Source organism: Dermacentor andersoni, chromosome 5 (assembly GCF_023375885.2).
Source record: "Dermacentor andersoni chromosome 5, qqDerAnde1_hic_scaffold, whole genome shotgun sequence".
NCBI classification, from domain to species: domain Eukaryota; kingdom Metazoa; phylum Arthropoda; class Arachnida; order Ixodida; family Ixodidae; genus Dermacentor; species Dermacentor andersoni.
In genome coordinates this window covers 176079694-176104947 of record NC_092818.1, presented here as the reverse complement: position 1 = coordinate 176104947, position 25254 = coordinate 176079694, and the positions used below count along the sequence as shown (strand labels likewise).

The 25254-nt window shown below is 44.1% G+C and overlaps 2 protein-coding genes across 4 annotated transcripts in view; one reads left to right on the top strand and one right to left on the bottom strand.

Moving 5' to 3' along the window:
- LOC129385158 (uncharacterized) overlaps nt 1–25254 on the top strand; it is a 65361-nt gene that overhangs the window by 2484 nt on the left and 37623 nt on the right. Inside the window, exon 2 of one of the 2 annotated variants that reach the window (XR_008612742.2) lies at nt 7091–8810. The exons of the other annotated variant lie outside the window; for it this stretch is intronic. The gene's annotated coding sequence lies outside the window, so the exon portion shown is untranslated. Of the gene's footprint in view, nt 1–7090; nt 8811–25254 lie in introns of those variants that run through there. 2 annotated transcript variants of the gene reach the window in all.
- On the bottom strand, nt 1–25254 carry LOC129385156 (uncharacterized). Of its 2 annotated transcripts, none has more exons than XM_055071332.2 (5): nt 24577–25254; nt 14048–14352; nt 10968–11261; nt 1435–1587; nt 1–435 (listed from the first exon to the last, which is right to left on the bottom strand). In XM_055071332.2, exons 2-5 carry the CDS (start codon nt 14327–14329, stop codon nt 397–399), a joined length of 768 nt encoding a protein of 255 aa, XP_054927307.1. In that variant the 5' UTR covers nt 14330–14352; nt 24577–25254; the 3' UTR covers nt 1–396. The 2 variants fall into 2 exon arrangements, with proteins under 2 accessions (XP_054927307.1, XP_054927306.1); XM_055071331.2 differs by having other exon boundaries at nt 1431–1587; nt 24577–25233.

The following is a 25254-nucleotide window of genomic DNA, read 5'->3' as shown; positions in this document are numbered from 1 at the left end:
TTCCCCAGGCAAACTATTTATTTTTCCGCCAATACTTCGGAATGTGCATTTATACACCTGCATGTAGCAACTTTGTGGCCACCTCCAATATTCCCAGTAACCGTCTTCGATTGGAGTGGTATAAAAAATAATATCGCTACACCAACTGGCCTGAGCTTCTAAACTTGTGAAGTTAATTTGAACTGTCGGTCTTGTTAGCAGCGGTGGAGGTTTCGGACGCCGAACAGAAGGCTTCTGGCAGGTCTAACTGGTTGTTTTAACTTGACAACACTGGTTTGCGGGCATGAACGACGCATCTAAGTTGGTGCGTTATGCCCGTAGTCGAGAAGTTCACGCAGCCGTTTTGGAGAGCCAAGTTTCTGACAAACTCTTCCACTTCAGCCTGGTCTTCCTTTTTCATGTGCCGATATATCGGTATATGGGCACACAGAACACCTGCAGAGAATTGAAGTTTCTTATTTTATTTTCCTAGGTGCACAAACGAGGGGTAATGCAGTTTCTCTAGGATTGCAGGAACTAGGCAAAGGGCATCATTTTAGCTAACCAATATACTCACTGGAAGCATAGCGCGGAAAGGACGATCGACAATGACGAGACAGGACAAGCGCTTGTCCTGTCTAGTCTTTGTCGGTCGTCCTTTCCACCCTATGCTTCCAGTGTAACTATGTATTGCCAACCAGCCCAAGCCCACTCTCTTCTCAATATACTCATTTTTTGTTACGAGAAAAAGCATTCCAAAAGCATCTCCTTTGCAGCCACAGCAGCCACTGTAATGACGAAAGAATGCCAGAAAGGGCTGGTCGGTTGTGTTCCTAAAAAAATAAGGCAACAAGAGACATCTCTACGATAAGAACCTGTCGTTATGTAGTGAAACACATACACAAAAAGGAAACACTCAGTTTGGAGAGAGAGATAGAAGGGAAGAAGCAAAGGCAGGAAGGCTAACCATACTGAGTCCAGTTTGCTACCCTACACGTGGGGAGCGGAATGGGGAGTGAGAGAGAGAGAGAAAACTTAGGTGTTGGATTTCTATAGTCGGGCACTCGTCGGCTGCCTTCAGGTAGTGAAAAAGCGCTCGAACTGCTTTCTGGGCTAATGAACTGTGAGGCCAGGTTCCCAAGATCTTCGCTCCCGTAAATGGCCTGTCATCCAGTCTATTCAAGGCACACTGGCGAGTCTCGCGTTGATTATCGAAGCGAGAACAGTGGCACAGAAGATTACTTATGGTCTCTTCACACTTGCACTTAGCGCACATTGGTAAATCCGCCATTCCAATACGATAAACTCAGTCAGTTTGGAGAAAGACAGACAGCACAGGGTCTGCTGGGACTAACTGCGTTGGCTTGCCGAAAAGTGTGCCCTGTATGTGTTCTGTCTCATCCACTGATTTCATGCTCGGAAGTATTTCGAGGGAGGCCTGGGATACGTACGCACTTCTACGTCAATTTCGGGACTCCCGACCTGCAGAGGCACAACTTCACACGACAGGGCCACCAGGCTTGTTGATGCGACTAGTCCTTCGAGCTTTGATACCATGGTGTCAACGTCGTAAAGCTCCCAGGACTCCGGGAGACCAGATTTGAGAACCTGTCATTGAAAGAAAAATTTGGTATAACATTTATAATCACATGACTGGTTAAGTTTTATTAAGGTTCGGTATGTGGCATGATGCTTATATGTATACAGTATAAGAATTTGTAGCGCACAATTTCAAAGGGAGCTTTTCGTTCTGTCTGATATCGTGTACGCAGTGATTCTTGTTGGTTATGGCACTGTTGCGAAGCCTGCACGCGGAAGAATGCAGAAGAGTTTTGGTTATAACGCTGAACAAGTCTATGTTCAGCAGCTGGCATCCGGTCCAGTCAGCAGAAGAAAGTAGTTAGGACTGGTTGTGTCTAGTAGAGTGTTAGGCCGATTCAACATATAGCCGACAGCCGGCATAAGGGCCACCATGGCCCGCACCATCCCGAGTACTTCGCCTTACTAAGGTGACAAGGAAAGGATCGCAGTCACCGTGAAATAAGACTGCGTGTGCCTTGATCCAGGTGAGGTTTTAAGGGTGCAAAGCAGGATTAAGGAGAAAGCGGGATAAAGGAAGGACCAAGACTAAGTGGGACGTGTGCCTGGTGATCCGAAGCAACGTGGTGGGCTTGTGCAGCATGTTTCTGAAACCACTGTAAGTTGACCTCAATTTCCTTTCTGATTTTCTGTGCGAAGCTCAATATAAACCACCTAAATATTGGTTGATAACGTAGCTGTGATTTGTGAATTGGCTACACACTTGAACTCGTTCAACATACAACAAAATATATTAGACAGTCGTCCGTGCAAGTTTGCTGGCTTATACGTGAAACGGTGTCTATGAACTTGCATGGAAGACTATTCCTCGTCCATCGTGTAAGTGTATCGGCGATGATATATCACCAAAAATACGAGTGGGGACAAATCATGAAGACAAGTTCTCACAACTAAACACTAACATATTGTCCTATGGCATTTTTAGCTTCCTTAAAGCCAATGCAATAAGGCATCAGAAAATTAGTTTACGACGGCGTCTTCATGGGCATTATAATGCTTGCGGTGGCCTCTTCTTCTGCGGCCCATAAGGAATATCCTAGAAAGGAACGTATGCCGTATTCTAGGACGTGTTGTCCCTTCAAACCAATGATGGGAATGCATAGCCACACATCATTCCTTTTAGTTCTTGTGTGAAAAATATAGAAATTAGGTGCTCTCGTGGTAGCATTGATTTCACTAGAGTGTAGACATGTTTCTTCCAGCGGTTCATTGTCATAAAAATTACCGAAGGACGAGAAGGACGATGTCTTGCCTATTCGGTAACTACCGCAGTGCACTACTTGATGGAGTCGACCAAAGGTTTCAAGTGAGCATCCGTCTGTGAATATAGGATGAAGTCCACACAAAAGATGCCATCGGGCTTTAGTTGTCATCGACTAAGATACAAGATTTCTTCCTTTTCATCCTTAACGTGGAAGTAAAGTTGTACTTCGGGAGTATAATGTAGCGTTTTCCCCATATACTTCCGTTTGTCTAGCAGTCCAAGAAGGATAGAACGGCGTTACTTCGAGGCCCTACAAGATATGAGTATCTCACACGCGTGTTTTCAAGACCCTCAAGGGCACAGAGTAATTAGAAAAATAGTTTGTCGATTGTTTGGCTCCCTCAGAGAAGCAAATGATGAATGTTTCACTCCAAAAACTAGAGAGGGTATCGCAGGAGTGTAGCGGCCGATTTACTCTTCAAAGCGTTATTGTACTCTCTCAAAATGTCGAATGGAGTGAAATGCATTGTTCACTCTATCACCAAGGAGAGAGTGAAATGTGCTTTTCACTCTCCCCTTCAGAGAGAGAGAGTAGAATGCCCGTTCTACTCTTGCGTCAATAGAGAACAAACTCTAAGAGGCTGGCCCCGAACATGGCGACGTATCAGTCACGCACGCTGAGCAAAGACCACGCCGTTTTGCTTCTAAAAGAACAGGCAGCCACAGTCCAAAGGAACGCGTAGCGAGTGCTCTACTTTTTCACTCGGAGTTGCTCCACCGCGCGTGCGCTCAGCGTCGCGGAACAACACAGCAGCTGAGAAAGGTGATCAGTCCAGCGAGCAGCAACGAAAGCCATCCAAGGGAGATCGTGTGTTAGCCATGTCGCGTCGTTGCGAAAACACGACAGTCGTTCGTCATTCGTTGGGTATAACAACAAATCTTCCACGGTAAGTGAATTCTAACTTAGGTGCACATTCTGCGTATATGGCATGCTATCGCCAGAAGTCGTCGCGGCGCTCAGCCGACGCGATTGACAACGGACTAGGCATCGCGCGCTGTCTCTCAATGTCAATCGAAAAAGCCAGTCGTCACGATAACTGCATGTGATATTGTCACTTTCCGCTATCCGTAAGAGCTTTGAAAATCGCAAGCGCTGATGGAACCATAGTATGTTCAATAAGACGCGAGGCGAGAGGACGCTAAAATGGTTTGTTCACCAGCTTATGATTCCGAGCCTATGCGGACCGTGCTTAGCGTCCGTTTTGTGTGTTTGAATTTATTCAGTTTGGCAATCTACTGTGTACGGAATGCTGTTGAAATAAGGAGTCACATAATAGAAGGCGTCATTTTGCTGGCGGCATACTTTCGTTATAAAGAAGCCGCGCGCTTCGTGGTGTCTCGACCATGGGTAATCTGCGACCACTGAAGTTACGTGCAGCACCAGTGATAGTTGGCAACTTTGCCACCGGCATTCAGCTGCATGCTGCAAGAGGTCAGTTGGGCGCGTTATCTTGAACTTACTGAAAACGAATGAGGAATCCACGTTTTATGCTGAATAACGTATAAACCCCCACACTCTAAAAACTGTTGCACCCTTTGGGGTGTATATTTGATACACAACAATAATCGTCATCTGTCTTGTCCGCATTTCCTTTCTTTAACGCGGCGAGCCCGGTACTTTGCAATAACGAACGGCATGCGCCTGATCAGCATGACATAGCATTCCGGACAGGAAAGTAATGACCACAGCGTTTTCAAGAAAGGAAATGCAGGCAAGACAGATGACGATTATTGCTGTGTGGCAAATATACACTCTAACGGGTGTAAACTTTTCTTACACTCTTAAAACGGTTGCACCATTTGGGGTGTATATTTGTCCCACAAGAATAATCATCTGTCTAGCTTGCGTTTCCTTTCTTGAAAACTCGGCGCTCGCTACTTTCCGGTTGAGAATGCTGCGTCACACTGATAACGCGTATGCCGTTCGTGACTGGGAAGTACCGGGCTCGCAGCGTTAAAGAAAGGAAACGCGGGCAAGACAGATGACGATTATCGTTGTGGGACAAGATATATGTATAAGCTCCAAAAGTTGTAAATTTTTCTAAGAGTGTAGAGTGGGGGCATATAAGCGATCTTGCTCGCGACAGCTACAAGCGATGCGATGGAGATAGCTGTCGCGTTCGCTCGTCGCCTACAAGTCATACTCCGTCCGAGCTACGATTTCGAGCGACGCCTCCCCGGTGTTGCCGGTATAAGGGCTGCAAACACGCGTCGAAACCAGCGTGACGCGTGCTTTAGTAATTTCAGTTGATGTATTTTACTGTAAAAAGTAGCATAAGATATTTCCGAAGGTCTTGCAGTAGGTTCTCATCCTTGCACGTGTAAAAATTCAATCGTTTGCTCGTTTCGCGCGATAATCGATAGTATTTGAGCGATGTACATCCAGTTCCGGCTTCGCGCTATTGGCTACACTCTCAAAAAAGTTATACACCCCAAAGGGTGCAATCTGCCACACAACGATAATCGTTATCTGCCTTGATCCGTTTCCTTTCTTGAAAACGCCGCGCCCGCAACTTTCCTGTCGGGAATGCTGATACATGCTGATAGCGCGCATGCCGTTCATTACTGGGAAGTACCGGGCTCGCAGCGTTAAAGAAAGGAAATGCATAAAGGCAGATGACGATTATTGTTGTGTGGCAGTTATACGCCTCAAAGGGTGCAAACTTTTTTTAAAGTGCACTCTTAAGCAAAATTACATCATTTTGCCACACAACGATAATCGTCATCTGTCGTGTCCGCATTTCCTTTCTTTAACGCGGCGAGCCCAGTACATTCCAGTAACGAACGGCATGCGTGTTATCAGCATGACATAGCATTCCCGACAGGAAAGTAGCGGGCACGGTGTTTTCAAGAAAGAAAACGCAAGCAAGGCAGATGGCGATTATTGTTGTGTGGCAGAGATACACCCCAAAGGGTGTAACTTTGCCTAAGAGTGTGTAGTCGCTCATAGCACTTCCAGGAGGCGAGCAGCGATTTCTAGATTTCTAGAACCGAGCGATCTGTTCAAGCCATGGCCCGTCTTGTCGCTCGAAGCCGTCGCTCGTCTCCGTCGCGCACTAAACCGCTCTCATGGTGTTTAGCTCTAAGGCTGAACTGTTTTTCTCTTGTATTGACATGGAAATTTCATGCATTGAAATTATATGTCTGATTTTATGTCTCCTGTTCCCGTTTTCAAGCACGGTGTGAATCTGACAGGGTGCTTATGTCTACGAACTCGCTGAATTGTCAAGCAGCGAGTTATGCATCGGCATCGAATATAACGGCTGCTGTGTATAACAATTGCAGGGGCGCTTTGCATAGGCTTATTGTTTTGGACATACCTGTGCATTTGCTAATATGAGTTGGCGTTTCAGAGTTATGTCATATGAACAGCTAAATCACCTTTCCGCTGGGGCTTACAAGCGTAATGTGTGCGTCTGATACTGCATGGCAGATAAAAATGTGTTTATCGCTTTAATATTTTTAGTAGAGAAATAGTGTCAAAATAAAACGTTGCTTTATACTATGTTGCCAGTCGCCTGTCGTACACAAAAAGCAGTTGGTATAATAAACTAATAACTGTGGTCTAACTGCAACTTTTACATGTCTTCACGAATGTAAAATGCTAGATTTCATACTGCAGCAGCAGTCGAGTCTGTCAAAACGAACTCCATTGCGCATCTCATAAATGAAAATAAGTTTATGCCTTTTAGTAAGCTTAGATGCAGGCCACAGTGAACGTTCTTGTTATTATTGAAATGTGGGTAAGCTGGACATAACAAGTATTGTTGCCCTTTATTATAGCCACGTCCAGTCACATCCATTGAACTGGAGGACCATATTTTCATCCCTACTGAGCATCATGTTTGCAGATATGATCCTCAAATGACGGCTTGAGCAGTGGCACAACCAGAGATGGTGCGGGGGGCACACTGGGCACGTGCTTATGATGTGTCACAAGTGGCGTTTGCGACACATCAGACTAATGACAGAGCTATGACATCTGACAATGACCAATATTGTATTGATTAGTAGGAGTATTTTAACATTGGTGCCGAAGGAGGATGAACAGCCCGTTATTTCTTTTTTGTTTAAATCTAAGAGTTGAATTTAGTTTAGCATTTGAGTGTAGCAGTCGTTTACATGTTTCGCATGCATTTCAGTGGGAAGACTAGGAGTTAAGACTTTCTTTTAGTGCCATGACCTTGACTGTCTTGATGTTTTTTACACCATGCACTCGTGTTGACTTTTGCACACCATATTTTTCAGGAACCCGCTTTATATAACGCAAGAAGGCAGCTGCAAGGACACAAAGATGTCAAAGAGCCAGCCCAGCGTGACTTCACGTAGTGCAGAGGAGCTCACGGCAAAGAATCAATATACATTGCCATGCAACTTGGACAAGAAAAGTAGAATGTGGGTATATTGGGTGTACAATTTGTTTAAATGTCAAAAAAATGAAAATACAGTATGTCGCACCAAGATGAAAATTCTCACGTGCTCTAGGCAGTCATCTTAACATAGTATATTTATGTAATGTCTCTGATGGGAAAGTCAAAATCAAGTATGCTCTCTGGAGACACAGTAGTAAGTGCCATTGAAAAGTTAGAAATTCGTTTTAAAATAAAGCTGATTAGTTGTGAGAAGTGACTGCTTTTTGTTTTGCCTCTCAACAGCTATATCCACAAGATAAAAAATAGTGGTACAATGAAATTGCATATTTGCTTAGTGACATGATACATACTTGCAATGAGCACGGTACCTGTGTTCACTGTGAAAAGGAACAGCTCATGCTTGGCTAGGTGCTTACATACATTGAACAGCTTTAGTAACTTACATTTCACAGCATGTGAATGCAAGGGTGAAAATAGAAACTAATGTGATTCTGTATTGTAAATGCTGACATGGAAGCAGGCAGATTTTCATGTCTTCCTTTTTATCTATTTTTTACACTTAATTTTAGAATTATGGATTCCCTTTAGGTTCCAGAAACGGGAAGCATTGGAGGAAGAGAAATCCACCCATGTTTAAGAAGTCATTATCATTTACGTGCATGCTCATGAAACTAGTTCATTAGAACTGCTTGTGCCTCCCAAAGCGAAAGCAAGGAGCGATTAAGGCCTTTAACTATGTACGCCGTGGTGCACACCTTACGTCTTAGAAGCCAGAGAGTCACTTGTAATTGAAAATAAGTTTACACATTTTAAATTGTGGTTTCTTCAATCTACTTGCCAACGAAGTATGCTAGTGGAGGTAGGGATGCGTTCAATGCAAATAACTGAGAGCATCCGAGTAGAACACTTGTTCATCAATTGGCGGATGTGAACAGATAGCGCTAAGCAAAAGTCCCTTAGTTTCATGGCTTCTGTAGACATAATTCTTCTGGACTTAATATAGAGTGGACAGTGAGGTGATATATTAATCTTCCGAGACACATATGTACTTGTTTTGAGACGAAGATTCTGTAAGTGCGATAATTTTTCTTACTTTAGCGCGTCTTAACTACTTCACTAGGACAAAAGCTTTGATTTCAGGTAGTTGGTTCATTGAGCAACTATATGCATAGTCGCATGCAAAATTCACGTGCATAGAAGGGATATATGAAACAGGATGGTGCCATTCTCAGTTTGTTTTGCTTCTTTGTTTGTCTTTTTCGTGCACTTCCCTGCCTGTACTTATGCTTATGTCACCTTTGATGCATCATATTCATCACATCTGATTTTTGGTTCACATCTCAAGCCATGCTATACTTCAGTTAGCTTGCATATTCAACGAGTCACAATAATTATTCATGTAATTATGCAAGCTGTTCCTCAGAAGTATAGCATTCTTACCGTAATAGGAATAAAAAGCTACCATATATGACAAGAAATTTGATGCGCAAGATGGTAATGCCAATTCTCCTTGCAGTTTTATATTCATTTGCTACACACTAGATAATATTGTAAATTTAAGTTTATTCATTTGTGAGAAAGTGTAACGGTATAATTCCAACAACACCAGGAAACTACTTTCGTGAGCAGGCCAACCGAATCGGAAATATAATACGCCGCTGTACCGGTTTGAGACAGGCAGGATATTGCTGCAGAACCACGACAAGACGCACTTAGAAACAATGGGGTGCAGCCCATACTTGAATAACTTTATGTAAAATATAAACAAAGCAAGCTAGACCTGCAGCCTTACATGAGAATATACAGCACATTTCTAAATGAACTGTACTCTCAGTCAGGAACATCCATATGCTGTACAGGAAGTTATCAAATGAGCTGCAGTCTTAAAATATGGCACACAAGAAATATTTTTTGCACAATTTATCTACATTACCAGACACATGCATAGCAGCTCATCTGGTAACCTCAGCCATGTAAGTGCACGCGTTTTGTGCCAGAAATGCATTTGCTGGCCATTAATGTGGCGTATATTTCTCTTCGATCACAGTGTCAATAATTTGAGTTTGCACATGTTTGTTCTATGCTCAACTTTCAATGGTATACCTTACTTAAGCTTTTAAGTAAGTTTTAATTAAGTAAGCTATTAAGCTTACTTAATTAATATGTTAGAATCAATACAAAATCGTGCCGCTAGATTCATCACTTGCAGGTACAGCCGTGAAGAAAGTGTCAGTGCGATTAAATCATCTCTAGGACTCGAACCATTGGTGTTGCGTCGGAAAATTGCGAAACTGTGCCTTTTGCAGCGACTTTATTATAACTTCCCCGAACTGCATGGAAGGCTTCTAATCCCACCAACCCGTACATCTCGTCGCCTTTTTAACTCTTGCAGCATCCAGCGCTTGCATGGTTAAACATTTTCCTTTAGTCAATCGTTTTTGCCTAGCGCCATTATAGAGTGGAACAATTTACCAGATAGAGTTGTCAATAAGCGCAACCCCATTATCTTCAAGCAGCTACTTACTGATCACCTTAAACCCTTACCTTATAATGACCGTACTGTGCCTTCATTCTTTTGCGATTGCCGTCTCGCATTGTGACTGTTTTGCTGATTTGCTCTTGCATTCTATTCAGTGTGCCTCCTGGCTTTTTTGCTGTTGTTGTTTGTTTGTTTTAATGTGAATCCACAGGGTGAGTCTTGTAAGAAATTGTAACCTTATCTTTGTTTCTATCCTTATCTTCTGTAACCCCCCTTTATGTAATACCCCGACAGGGGTCCTTAAGGAAAATAAATGATGAAATGATGATGATTTTCGAAAAGAAGAAGCCAATTGAAATTAAAGGATATTTATACACTGTAATACTGATGAAACTTTAGAGAATATATTATGTTTTATTACAAGATGCGTTCTAAATTTCATGGGCATCATTGTAATCTGATTTTGTGTGTTTGTCAGTAGGTTCCTCAATTATAATTTAGTTTGTCTTGTGACTGATCAATAAATATTTTGACCTTTTAACAGAGAAAATCTTTCATGTGAATAACTCAGCGACTACAGATTACATCCCATTGACTAAGCATAAGTGCAGAAGCAGCTTATGAAGGAATAAAATATTCCCCAGGTGTAAGTATTGCGAATCTCTTCAAACGTGACCATGGATGTACATCGTCCTTTCACACTATTGGGAAGAGTACTAGCAATCTGTTCTGAAGGAGTACAAGCACACTGTTTGGGGGAATAGAGACACTCGGCTTGGAGAAGCAGAAATACGTGGTTTGGAGGAGTAGAAGCACTCGAACTGGAGGAGTACTATTACCCCTGTGGGGAGAGTATTAGCACTCTGTGGAAGAGTACTAGCAAACCCTGTGGGGAGAGTATTCGCACTCTACGAAAGAGTACTAGCACTCTCTTGTGCTGGAGTAACAAAACTTTGTCAGGAGGAGTTGCCCTACTCTCTATCAAAGAGCGTCGATCTACTCTCGAAAAGAGAGTGAAATATAGGAAAAGCAGGTACTCCCTCAAAGAGAGTGCCCGGAACTCTCATTGTCTTGAGAGTGTTGGTGAAGCACGACGGTACACTAACAACGTGAAAGATGCTAATGCGGGCCAGCTGCATGCCAAGGTCGCCGGGCATGCTGCGACAGCTGCCATCGCCACCAGCGCGACCACGAAAGCTTGCCCCACCCGCCAGTTCAGCTATCGCTTTAGCATGTAATCTCTACCGCACCAGCCTGTAGGCCCGTCACTCACGTGTTCGTGTCTTTTCCACTTGCCGGACGCAATCATGGCACGTAACACCTGCTGCACTGACACGCGCGGGTTGAACACCACCAAGCACTCTCCCCCGGGGGCCGTGAGATGCTCCAGGTTTCGGAGGGCGGCCGCCTTGTCGCGGATCCAATGCAGCGTCAGGAAGCAGCATACGCGCTCGAAGAGACCTTCGCGCGCGGCAAACGCCGACACGGCTTTGTCGTTTGCGATGTCGAGAAGGCGGTACGCTATCTTCGGATGTGCATGGTTTCTTGCGGCGTGATCCAGCATGGCCTGCGAGAAGGCAAGAGTTGGCAAAGATTATGAGCTGTGTTGAATCGATCTATCGATGAACTAATTGAGTGACCTAATTATTGATGAAAATATACCGTACAAATTGTATGCTCTAGAAAACTACTGCGGATTTCTATCGATCAATGAATCAAGTCATTGATTGTTCAGGTATGCGCCACTCAGAAGGTCGATCATTCAATTGATCAGCCTTGGTCGATTATTTCAATTAATTTTTCGATATTTTGAAAAGTCAAATATTATTTGAGTCAATCGATCAATTATTTCATTTATAAAATAATCATACTGCAATCTTATTATAAACGCATTGAGGATCCGGATCGCCAATGTACGAGGCTGCAGTATATCGGTCCACGTGCGTCAGGAGTGATAAGCTTAACGCGTAGATGGAAAGGAAGCTGCGCGGAATAACAGCCAGTAACGCTGGTCAGAAGCCAAGATATAGTAGTTCTTACTCAATACGCATATTTTGTCACGCGATTCCTAAGTTGCAACGTCAGCACGTTTTCAAATGAGTACGTTGGGAAAAAAATCACAACATACTGCATTTACTGCTTATAAGAAGTTCCACAAATAGAAATAGCCTTACGTAGTTTTCAGGCATCTTGCAGTGCGAATATCGCCCCAGCACTCGGAAGGACAAACTTTGAGGACTGCCTATAGTCCTGATAACGTTCATTCTTCGGCGGCATTGCAAACGCGATAGCTTTAAGAGCCCGATGTCACTGAAGATCCGGCGTCGGCGTCGTCGGAGTTGCCCGTGAGCGAAAAAAGTTCACCGACGACTACAATACTCTCTAAAGCGAAATTTCAGCTCAGCTCTATACATGTTTTCATTTCTCGATATATTGAGGCAAAGAAATTGAGCGAGACGTGTAGAAGAGTCGGCGATCGTCGAAAATCGGAACTGCAGGGTCAATCGCGTCATCTCTTATACGTGACTCGTCGAAGGTTCCAGTGTTATCGCTGGTGCCGTTTGGCCTCAATAAAGTACTACACAATTCGCATCGCGCATACAATCAGATTACAGAACAGCCGCCAACCACGACAATCGAAACAAGCGCGAACGAGATCAAACGAAGCTAACCAAACAAGCTCGAGCGAGAGCTGGTGGAAGCAGATAGTACCAAACGAGCGGTCCGGCTGAGGCCAGATACGAGTACGCATCGAGTGGTCTGGCAGGTTTCCCGCGCGCACGTCACTGAAGTGCCCGCTCGCATTGGTCTTCGCCATTCACGACTCGCGTTTTTCATCTCCTGCTCCGCGTTGACTTTCCCATATTTTCCTGTGTTCGTTCGCTCAATTATGCCGCCGACACTGCTGGCGCTGACGCACCCCACACGAACGAGCGCTTAAGATATATATATATATAATATGACACGCCATATACATGCGGTATATGGGAGGTTGTATTGCCACACCATTCTATCACTCAGGTAGCTCACACCTTGTGTTACATTCTTGAGAAATGAGCAGAACGAGAACAAGGTACAAACAGGAACAAACGTTTCGACAAGTGGACTTGTCTTTTTCAAGGCGACATACGCTTTCCTCGCACATTGTATACAGGTAGGGTTCTTCTAAAGGGGATAGCAAGTAAGTAGGGTGGGCGAGCAACTACCGAGGGTGTGTAAGCGGCGAGGGCGCAGAATTGAAACGAAAACTGTGCTCTTCAACGTTCGCAGAGGAAATTGTTGAAGTTAAAGTTTGAAATTTATTTGTCCTGCCTGCTTACAGGAACTGGAGCACAGGCCAAAGGCTACGTGGCCTGACAAAAGGCATCTACTCCTATTACAGTTCGGCAAACAGGCCGATATACATGAAAAATCATGTATCTCTAATCATTTCGAACCAATATATCTTTCACAGCAGAAAAAAGAGAGCGTAAAGAAAGAGAAAAAAATATACCAGAAGAAATATCGCCGAGGTCTTACACATTCACAACATTCACACAATTAAGTTAACAAAGACTTGCACATCAGGGGAAGAAAAAAAAATACATTTGTATTACACACAGTTATTCCTCGGAATTTTGAGGACAGCCCGCAAACAAATGGCATGAACCAAAACACCCAGAGCGCATGTCTTCTCAGACTTAAGTATTAAACGTGCGAAACAATAACAAAAACCTGAACATTATGCAATTTTCTTGGCGCGGCTGTGGACACCCTCGGAGTTCGGCCCACGCAAGAGGCCGCATTTCTACCAAAAAGCTTCCCTTCGGGCCAGCGTTTGCCGGTCACCATTACGGTTACATATGTGGCGGGAAGCGTGACCAGCAGTCAGGGATCTTTGAATGCTACCGGCTTCCCATGTTAAAGGCAAAGAATAAGCGTCCTCCGGCCCAAGCTATTTCTTTTTCTTTTTTTTTTACTCATAATATTTTGCATCGGTTGGGACGTATCTTGCCCCCAAAGAATACTCCCCATCTATCATACGTTCCGTTCCTTCATTTGACGCTGCCCGCCCGGCATTTCGAGCTCACGAACGGCATGCGTGTTATCAGTGTGGCTTTGAACTCTTGGCAATAAAGCAGCGAGCGCACGCAGAGTTTCAAGAAATTGAACGCAAGCAAGAAATATGACGATAATTCTTTGGAGATAAGATGCACACCAAAGTGTGTTATATTATTTTCGAGTCCACGTTCTATTTAGCCAAAAAAAAAAATAATTTAGAATACAACACGGTCGCATGCAGTATCACCAACTAGCCCAGCGTAATACCTTGCCAGGGGCGATTCACTTGCAAGCAACAGCTGTACTCTTTACCTGTGAGAAATCGGCCGCCACCAGTCTTCGCAAGGACGAAGGTGCGTGCGGGAGCAAATAGTTCTTAGTGAACTTTCCTGGACCACAGCCGACGTCCAACCACTGGCAATCCGCACACTGGGCACCGTTCTCGACCGCAAAGAAAGAATCCTTGTATCTCTCCAGAAACACCTTCATGGCCTCGCGGTTGTGGTGCATGACAGAGTCGTAGCAGGCTGGCACTTCCTCGGCGCCGAACATCATCTCCGCGGACTGCCGCTTGTCTTCCGAAAGCCCCGACATTTTGACCTGTCGTCGCTTGAGTTCTGCGTAAGTGCCACGTTGGCAGCTTGTACATTTATTTCATGTGACACAGTGTTAGAACGAGCATGGAAGCCCGTTGAATCCGCTGAACTTGACAAAAACATAACAAAGCAGGCATATACACACATGACTGAAAACAGATTGTATGAGTGCCTGCGTTACTGGAATAACCATTCTCTGTAGTTTATATATCTGCATAACATACGAGATTGCTTTCCCTTTCATTTCTTCTTTCCTTGTTCTGTTCAGTTTAGGGCTTAACCAACCCGCTCAACAGAATAACTTAAGCGAGCTGGTGACACCACACCGAAGCGGACCAGCTGTTGCTCTCTCTGCTGTTTTTCAAAATATAAAGAAAAATGAAAAAGGAAAGAAAAAAATTCCCAGTTCCGTATGAAAGGCGAAGCACCGATTGCAATAGCAAATTAGTAGATAACTGTACCAAGTAAGGATAGTAGTTTTATCGGCCGTATAAACTTCTAAACATTCGCTTGCTATATAAATTAACAATGATAGAATCCGTAAGCGCGACTCAACGAAGACGTAGAAAGAAACAGACACACGGAAACAGCGCTGTCCTTGTATGTCTGCTTCTTTCTACGTCCGCGTTCAGTCGCCCTTGCACAGTCTATCATAGATTCAAACCAACTAGCCCGTCAACGTGTTTCCACTAAATTAACCAGCACGGTGCCATGCGCACATTGGTAAACGTGAAGACACATCGCTCGATGACAGCGAAAAGTGTCTGTGAAAATGCTGGAGTTAGAAACCGCGGCAGCAGCCACCAGCCAATTGACCTCTGTGCATCTGTCGCTTTAACGCGTACGAAGCGTAGAAAGCACAGCGCATACGAAACTACCAGCACTACGCGCACTCTGCAAACATTGCAGACCGCTTTGAAGATGAGGCCCGCGCGGGCACGCACTTTGGTGACGTCGCAGACAGGTTCCAAGACACGAGCGCCGGCAACACGCCTGCGGCGTCCGCGATTATTTTTATTTTTATTTGGTACATACTGCTAGCCTTAACGAAGGCTTTGACAGGAAATGGTACATTCATAAAAGGGGAAATACGTCATTCACACAGGGTTCAACGATAACCAATTACAAGAGGCCTTGGCTTTGGTTTAAAAACAAGCTTATTCATACACACGTACAGCGAAATAGACAATGCACATTGTTGGTGACAATAGACCACAATGTAAAAAGCACATTTCACCACGTAGAAACAAAGATATGGTCACAGAGCTTAGAATCTAAGGTTGTACAATCGACATCTTGTGGTAACAGATTCCATTCTCTGATAGCTTCCCCAGGTGGTCGAAATTTCCGGAGTCCTCCACTACGGCGTGCCTCATAATCAGAAAGTGGTTTTGGCACGTAAAACCCAATAATTTAATTTTTTTTTTTTCTGATAGCTTGTGGGAAGTATGAATACCTGAAGGTGTCATTGTGAAACCTATGCTCAGATAATTGTTTATTGTGCTTCGTTTTTGAAATTATAGCGTTATAGTATACCAAAAACTTGTTCTTGTCTTTTTTTAGAGCATTGCTCTGGAGAATGAACAGGAATTTTAGTCTGGGATATCTAGCACGATCGCTAATTGTTGAGAGTCCGGCTAAGCGTCGAAGTTCAGTTGGGGAATCATGACGACGGTATTTATCATAAATGAATATGGCTGCTTTTCTTTGTACGCTCTCTAACTTCGCTGTGGCACATTTAGTGTATCGGAACCAGCATATGGCGCCGTATTCTGTAACGGAGCGAATGAGTGACGTATACGGGAGTAGTTTGGTATTGAATGAAGCGTATCTGAGCGACCGTTTGAGGGAAAAAAGAGCTGAGAGTGATTTTGTTGCCACGTATGACACTTGTTTGTTCCATTTTAGACCGGAAGAAATAATGACACCTAAATGCTTGTATTCTTCAACCCTTTGTAGTTCTCTTTGTCGAATTTTGTATGGAAAGGTTAGTGGTGCTTTCTTTCTCGTGACTGTCATGCAGACAGAGTTTTCTGCATTTAGCGTCATCTGCCAGTCCTGACACCATTTCGCTATGTTTTTAAGTGCGTCATTCAAAACAACCTGATCATCCTTGGTCTGTATTGCTTCATAAATAATGCAGTCATCTGCGAACATGCGTACCATCGCGTCAATGCCATTTGCTAAGTCGTTGTTAAAAAGAAGGAAGAGAATGGGAGCTAAAACTGTCACACCGGATAAAACTTCAACGTAGTCTGAGGATTGCCCTTCGAAATGAACGAATTGTTGACGTCGTGACAAATATGCTTTTAACCATTTTGTAAGAATACCGTGTCCCAGAATTCCTTGCAGCTTATGGATTAATTTTGGATGCGTTACCCAATGAAATGCTTTTGATAGGTCTAGAAAAGTTATGTCTACCTGTCCTCGCTTATCGATTGTTAATGGTAGTTCATGAATAGTCTCTATTAATTGAGTTGTTGTAGACAAACCACTCCTAAATCCATGTTGGTTAGGGTTAATTAGAGAATGACTTTCAACAAAAGTTACGATGTGATTTAATATTAAATGCTCAAAAATTTTCCCCGCTGTACAAATGAGTGAAATAGGACGGAAGGTTGAAGGATTTGTGGCATCCCCTAATTTATGTATCGGAATAATTTTAGCAATTTTCCATTCTTGAGGAACTTCAAAAGTTTCCAACGATTTTGTAAAAATTAGCAATAGGTATTTGGAAACCCATTCAGTGTACCTTCTGAGAAAAGTATTTGGAATGTTATCTGGGCCGCTGGATGTTTCTATATCAAGATTAGGTAACAAAGAAAGAATTCCCGCTTGCGTTATATTTATCTCACATGGTACCTAACCTATGTCACTTGCCTGTGCGACCTCAATTGTCTGGGATAGTGTTATTGTCAACTGTGAAAACTGTTTGAAAAAATTGATTAAATTGGGTAGCCTTGGTTAAGGCTTCTGTACGCAATAAGTTGCTCTTCTTCGTAACCCTAGATTTGAGATAGTGCCAAAATTTATGAGGGGATTTTTTAATGAAGGTATTTAAGGTTTCATCTAAGTACTTTTGTTTAGCTGTTTTCGCTGCTATCCTCAACGTGTGAGGAAGATCGCAAATTTTTCATGTGCACTTGAAGAAAAAAGTTCTTTTGTTTCTAAGTTTTCTGAGCCTTGCAATTCTGCGTTTTAAATGTATAATCTCTCTTGATATCCATGGGTTCGTTTTGCGTACGGTCTTTATTTTCTTAGGAATGAATTTTGCGAGACAGTGCTCAACATTGGCCCTGAAAAGTACCCATAGGTTATCAGTTGGCATGCTTCCATCGTGGAAACACCGAAAGAATTCTGGGTAAGATTCTTCTAGGAAGTCAAGAACGCTAACGTCATCGGCTTTTGTCCAGTCGTATATTTGAGTCTTTTTGTTTCGCGCTCGCCGCCAGTTGTGTAATGCTGATGAACATATGGTTACTTTGTGATCTGCAATTCCATTGACTGTTTCCCAAGAGATTGTGTTATCAGGAATATTGTCGCTTAAGAAGGTGAGGTCTAATATTCTGCCGGTTTTCGTGGTTGCACGTGTTGGTGCATGTATAATCTGCTTGAGGCCAAAGTTAAAGGCAATTTGCAGCAGTGCTTCTACGCAGGACGGATCGGCAGTCCCACCGTCAAGCGCTGCCCAGTCCCAGCCCTATTGAGGGTAGGTTATAGTCACCCGTGAGCATAATTTTGAGTATCCTGCACATAACGTTGCATGTAATCAGCCAGTGCGTGAAGCACACTGCAATCCTACTGCGTGGCGAACGCCGTAGCACACGCCGCGGTTGTCTACAGTCTGTACAGAGCGGCGGGCGAGAAGGACATCGCGGCTGCGTAGCAGTCACCGGTAAAGCACGCCCCTCCTCCCTCGCCTCACTCCCCTGTCCCGCGCGCCACGGGAGAGGGCACGCATCCTGGTCGCGTTCTTCGCTCACGCACGCGAGATTGAACCGCGTTCACCGGCTCACCCTCACAAGCTTTCACTCATACAGAATTTCACGGCGACGACGACGGCACAAATGCAGCTGGAGTGTCCATATAATAGCTGTCGCGATAAAAAAAGAAAGAAAAATACATTGTCTGGAGTCTACGCTGTGAAGGCGGTTCGACAGCGAAGCTGTAAATTACAGCTAGAATGATTACCTATTGTGACGTAGGTTGAAATTATTCACGTGCCGCCATTCGCATCTACTTTACCTAATTATTAGCCTAAGACGTTTGGATGGCTTGCGACTTGCCTTGCGCCTCTACTTCGTGCACCTACAAAGAGGATTGCGCCTCGTACGAAAGTTGCTCTTCAGGAGCCCTCACAATACGTGACCTTACCATAGCACTGTCACAAAACAGATTAGTTGCTAGGCGGGTTTTCTACGTAAGAAAGTGTACTTACGTCACTCCCTGTTCCGTATGCTACCATCAAGCTGCCGCTGCCGCGGAAGGTTGAGTAAGAGTAATATTTACCGGCAAACGTATGCGGGGAGCGCTACGTTCTTCGCATTGCATGTATGCGCAGGAGCACCTTATCAATTATGTGGTTCATTTGCTTGTTTTGAGCTTATTCTTTGCTGAAACGTATGCTAATCTGTATGTTGTATGCATGATTCCGATAATGTATGTGCCGGTCGCTTCACCTAATTAATTAAGGAGCCATTTCATTTGGGGGTATGAGCCACAAACCATGATAGTTTTCTGTTAACGTTGCACCACGAAGAAATCCCGCGATCCTAGCCATAGACCATAGACAGCTTCGGTGTAAAACGGTGCCCCCTGGTTTAGGGTAAGTTACGGACGGAAGAGCCCGCAGCATTCAATAATTTAGCCATAATAGCAGTTATGATAGCTGCTGTACCAAATGCATGGAATACACCAAGCTGCGCGTGGGCAACGGTGCAAGCCTGTTAACGCACTGCGCACGCGCCGAGATTTGGAACGCAGCTATTGCACTAGTGCCCACACCTGCTGAAACTATGGCCTCCCTTCCTGTAAGCTCTACCTATGGTGCGATAATTTTTTTATACCCGCACGCGCGTTTAGAGCAAACACCCTGAAAGACCCCGCTCACCACTTCTTAGCAGGGCCCGGACGTAGGATCTGAGGGTTGGTGACGAAGCCGTTGACAACAAAGCCATTACAAGTCAACACTGGAGGCAATAATGCGATAAGAATAACCTGGTCACCTTCACGGCTGTTTGTTCAGCCAGTTCATGGCTTCCACTTGCCAACGCTGCAGATTCTAGTTGTACCGGCTGTCCCAAATAAACGTCCCCAAGAATTGAAACGTAGCGCATAACTTTAGGAAAACGGCGCCTATAATGGCGTTGCTCATGCCAGTCAACAGCGTTCTTTTCTTCTTTTCATCGTGCACAAATAATTTATCTACTTTATTACTAACTTTCGATTCATTAATTTAATTTATTAGATGTCAATGCAAAAGTCGTAGATGATATTGAAAACTGAATAATAACAGCCTTCAAAGCAATGTAAGTCTTGTGTAGTCATTATTTTTTCTGGGGAATACAGAAAGCACGCAAAATTTAAAACAAATACCATGCGACAACGCGTCCACATAAACCTAGTTGCTTAGTACACTGTGCATCTTAAGCACATACCCACCGCGGTAGCCAATTGGCTATGGCGTAGCCCTGCGCTGCTCGAGGTCGCCGTATGTCGCGCTTTTATTCCTGGCCACGGCGACCACCTTCCGATGGAGGCGGGATGCAAGAACCCGCGTGTACTGCGCGCTGCGAAGGTGCACGTTAAGAACCACCCCAGGAGGTCAAAATTAATCTAGAGTATCTACTACGGCGTGCCTCATCACATGGTGATTTGGCACCCTAAACGCATGAATTTATTTTAATTTAACCTTACAAACGTTCAAGGGCAGGGCTTCGCGTTTGATTAAAGATTCAAGATGTGCGCCTAAACTTCCTGGTGCGTCTGCGAAAGGGCGCGGTCGCTCGTTCCCAGCGCGGTAAGACAGACGCGCATTCGACACTGTTTACGTTTGAATTGCTGCAATGGCGTGGGGACTCATTGCCACGTGGAATTTTTTTTTTGTCTAGAAAAACAAAATAGACCGCACAAGACATACGCTGCTTTAAAAGCGGTTACCGCTTATTTCTCGACATCCGCCACAAGTTCTTCATGGACACTTTATCGATTATGCAAGTTTATTAAGGGTGAGTAAACTAAAGACAACTGAGTAATTATTTGTCAACAATGAATAATATAGTCATGAGTTGTGTGAGCAGCACCCGTACACAACATATAGTGATTACCGTTCACGTAAAGCCTTCCATTGTTTTGTTGTCTTTTATTTTTGGATATATTTAATGGGACAGCCTGTACAGTATGATGGCTAGATGTGCAAGCGTGCCATCCTACGTGGCTCGCTTTAAGGTGATCTGAAGGCGATCGTGATCACGTCTACCAAGCACGATGACCGAGTATGTCTCTTCTTGCTCGATGTTGAACTTAGGTGCTGAGCTAGTCGTGCAGCAGGCTGGAGAAAGTGAAGGACAAATTAAATTCCTCCATTATTCAAGCCTCCTCGCAAAACAAGATGCGCAGGGTAACTTTGATTGCGCATTTTCCGGAGGTAGTCTTATCTCGAAACTTCCTATAGTACGTAAAAAAAAATATTTTCGTCAGTATTTTATCTGATTTGCAGTGTTTCAAAGGGAAGAAATGAATAGCTACCGTCGTCTAACAAAATATTTGTGTCAATAACAGTATCAGGGCAAATAACCGAACTTCAAAGAAGAAATAATCACGGTTGCAGCTTTATAATTTTATACTGAAGCCGTATGCCAAATGTATTAGTAGTGCATCCATTATGTGGTTAATAGCAGGAGAACTTGATATGCCTTGCGTTTCTTTTTTTGTAAATTATACAGGAAGATTATAAAACTTTATTTTTCCCGATATGACATTGATGCCTCGCCCCATAACTCCATCCAAGCCTCTATGGCGCGACAATGGGACAACCCCGAACACCGGCATGAGCGCCTCCATAGAATTGACGCTGGTTTGCGATTGCGGCTTCCACTTCGGTTGCGGAGAGGCCAGGGAACGCTCATCCATCGATTACGACTAGGTGTGGCGTACACCCACCGGTACCTTCACAAGATTGAATGAGAACGAGACCCTGACTGTAATGTCTGTCACACTCCCGAGACAATACCTCACATACTTTGCGTGCGCCTTCAATATGCGGCCAAGCGAAGGACACTCAAGTCAAGTGTTGACTGCTTGGGCTCCCGCACCTCTTCGGGAGAAGAGCTTTTATGCGCGTGGCCAAGGCTTGACTGTGCTCAACGCGCCATAAAATCACTCAATTTTGTGTGCGAGACTGGTTTAGACGGTCGTCTCTAGAACCTGTGAAACGGGAAGACAGTGCGAAATGTGTTTGCGTGATAACGATTTGGTGTGGACAAGATTGTTCCTGTGTGTATTGTGTGTAAAGCGCGCATCTACGTATTGCACAACATGTAAATAGTTGCTCATTGTACCATATCATAATCACCTACCACCTACCTTTCCTTGCATCTCCCACTTCTCCTTACCCCTGTGAGGAGTAGCAGGCTAGAGGCACGCTGTCCACGCCAACCTCTCCTCCGTTCTCTTCATTAAATTGTACTCCTCCGATACATATGTTCGTCCATGATACACTTGCAATACTTGTAGTAAAAAGCGACAGCAAATAATGTTCTCTTTAATAGGCGAATATAGCATGTCTCTCCGGGCTAGGGAATCGTACAGATAAAGCTCACGGAAGTTACGTATGTTTTTGCGCTTGTAAAGTTGTGCATTTGTATACTTGCTGCTTAATTAAAGGGAAATGAGACAACCACCCAATTTTAGCAATCGCTACAAAGGAAGCCAATACGGGTTCCTCGAAAGAAAAAACCTCGCAGTTGAAGAAAAATTCGTCCTCGTCCGGGACTCGAACCTGGGACCACCGCCTTTCCGCGGCAGCCGCTCTACCATCTGAGCTAACGAGGTGGCTAGCAGATAGCAGGGCGAAGTCGAATTTGTCAACAACGCAAAGCAAAGGCAACAGTTTGAAGTAATAGTTCTGCGGAAACCCTCAAGGTGGAGAGAAGTAAGCAATTAAGAGAAAATGAGACATCCACCCAATCGTAGCTATTGCTACAAAGGAAGAACAAATTTTTCATCAACTGCGAGGCTTTTGTTTCGAGGTATTCTTATGGGTTTCCTTTGTAGCAATTGCTTCGATTGGGTGGATGTCTCATCTTCCCTTAATTACTTCTCTCGACCTTGCGCGTTTCCGCAGGACTATTACGTCAAACTTGCTGTTTAATATAATTTGAAATTGATGATATTGTGTTTATTACTGGGCAAATTTTGAGGACGATAACCGAGAATTTCCTCTCAACAGTTCAAACAAAACAGAATTATGTATAAGCTATAACAAGGTTCATGCGTTTAGCATTTACATAAGAATCCGGAGTTCCCTGTGAATTAAAGCAACACAGTGTGCGATAACAAATGAAGTAAGCCTAGTTATTGCGCTCTTAAGAAGGTTTCATTCATTCCAGCCGCAGGTGATAGGAGCATTCAGAGGATGGAAAGAGCACGTGGAACGCATCTTCTTCCATTGTGTTTTTGCTGGCAGGCGCCCAATTTAGTGTCTTTCGAGTGGCTTTCAGACACACTCATTATCTTATGCCACGTGCCCTTATCTTTAACGATACTGTGTGACCTGGGTCATCGACCGAATTCATACAGTGCGGAGATATGCCTGGCGACGCAGAACATTGTGCCGGAGTGTCTATCATATCACAAAATGGCCTGTTTTTACATAGCAATCCAATCGCCAGATAAGACTTATGTTGCTCCTCATTTTCTCATCCTTTTCTTCACCGGGCGATGCACCTTAGGAATAGTTTTCTTACCTGTAACAATAGGTACTGACAACAACGATGCAATTTGGCCCGTTACTTCACAAAGGCATTCGCTGCATTTAAAAAATAGATCTTCTGTACTAATACAGCATAGAATAAACTTGCCCCTCCTCTGCGGTCATCAGCGTACTTGTTTCGTGCATCGTGTCATCATCATGTACAAAGGCAATGACGTTCTGTCAAACCTAAAGTGTCGAAAAAAAGTACTTCAGGGAGTTCTGCGCAAGGTGCCTGTGTCTCGGATAAGATTGCGCTGCAACCAAGGACAGCAGAAAGGTCCACTCTTGCTGTAGTGCGGTGCTCATATATAAAGACAGCTGTAGTGCCTCACAAGTTCTTTTTTGTCCATCCCTGGCCCTTGCGTTAAAAAACACATGTGTCACCTGCACTGCCTCACGAGACAACTGTTTTAATTTACGGTATACCACATTTGACAGCAGTCAAATTGCACCGAAAAGAGCAATGGCAAACAAATTCAGCAGTTCGAAGTCAACCACAGTAGTGGGAGGAGACAGAAACACAAGTTCCCGTTCTGCTCATTGTTCATTCGTGTCCAGTTTTTGGCGAAGACTTCTATAGTGAAACTAAATGTTACATTGCGCTAAGTAGAGCGGGCGCATAGCTTGTCTGTGTATGACACGTACTCGCAGTGATTTTGCCTGGGTTATGTACACCTGCCTGTCTATGTACTGTAACACGGAACAAGTTTATAATGTTGTATTTCTGGCATTAGCACCCTGATTGGAGCTTAAAACTGTGCGACATTCTTGGTCAGCGGAGACACCCTGCTAGCTCAATGAATTCAATAAATGCGCTTGTAATATTTTTAGAACAAGCGCTGATGAGACATAATGAACTGTGTGTGTGTGCGTGCTTGTGTGTTTTTGTGTGTTTGTCACAACGGGTGTTATATCACACGCAAGTACACACGTAAGATATGTATATATGAATATATGCTGCTTCATTTAAGAAACCCGTCGCGGTGATTTAGTGGCTATGGTCTTACACTGCTATGCACTACGAAGCGAAGAGCAACTGCTGTCCGCGGCGGCAGTATTTCGATGGGGGCGAAATGTAAAAACGCCCATGTCCCGCGCATTGGGGGAACGTTAAAGATCCCCTGGTGATCAAAATTATTCCGCACTGCGTCACTACGGCATGCCTCAGAATCAAATCATTGTTTTAGGACGTAAAACCCAAGAATTCATTTTTAAGATGGCTGTACTTTCAGTATTAGACACAGACTATATTTTAAGACAAAACAACGTACCTGTTCCACTGTTCTGGCTGAAGCAAAGGTGGTATGGTGTGTGTGAAACAGCTGACGCCTAGGCGCACAGTGGCAAGCGGACAAGACTGATAAGGCATTGTCGCAGAGTCTCTGACACGCAGGGCCAAGGACACGACGAGATTGTTCACGCTATTTTTTTTTTTTTTTTTTTTTTGAGCGCGTAATACACTCCACCCGCAGCGGTATCTCAGTTGCGCTTGCGGTCGCGGATTTTATCCCGGAGGCGGCGGCTGCTTTCCGTTGGGGGCGGAAGGCAAGAACGCTTGTCTACTGTTCGTTGGGTGCAAGGTAAAAAAAAAAAAAGGAAAGAAAGACCGGATGTTCAAAATTAATCTGGATTCGTCCACTACGCCACGCCTCATAATCTGATAGTGGTTTTGGCACATAAAACCCCACACTTCTCTTAACGCGACAGCGTTAAGGGCCCCGTGTCTCAGGAAGCCCGGTGTCGGTGTCCCCGTGAGCAAAAATTCCCGTATATATTTAGGTGTATGTATATTCCACGCCTTGCTATATGGCGTGCTATATATGCGATTTATATTGCCACAATATTCTGTCAAAAAAGTTGCTCACACCTTGTCTTACATTCTTGACGACGTTATTCCTCGGAATTTTCAGAATCACAGCCCAGAAGTAGTCATGAAAGAAAACACCGAC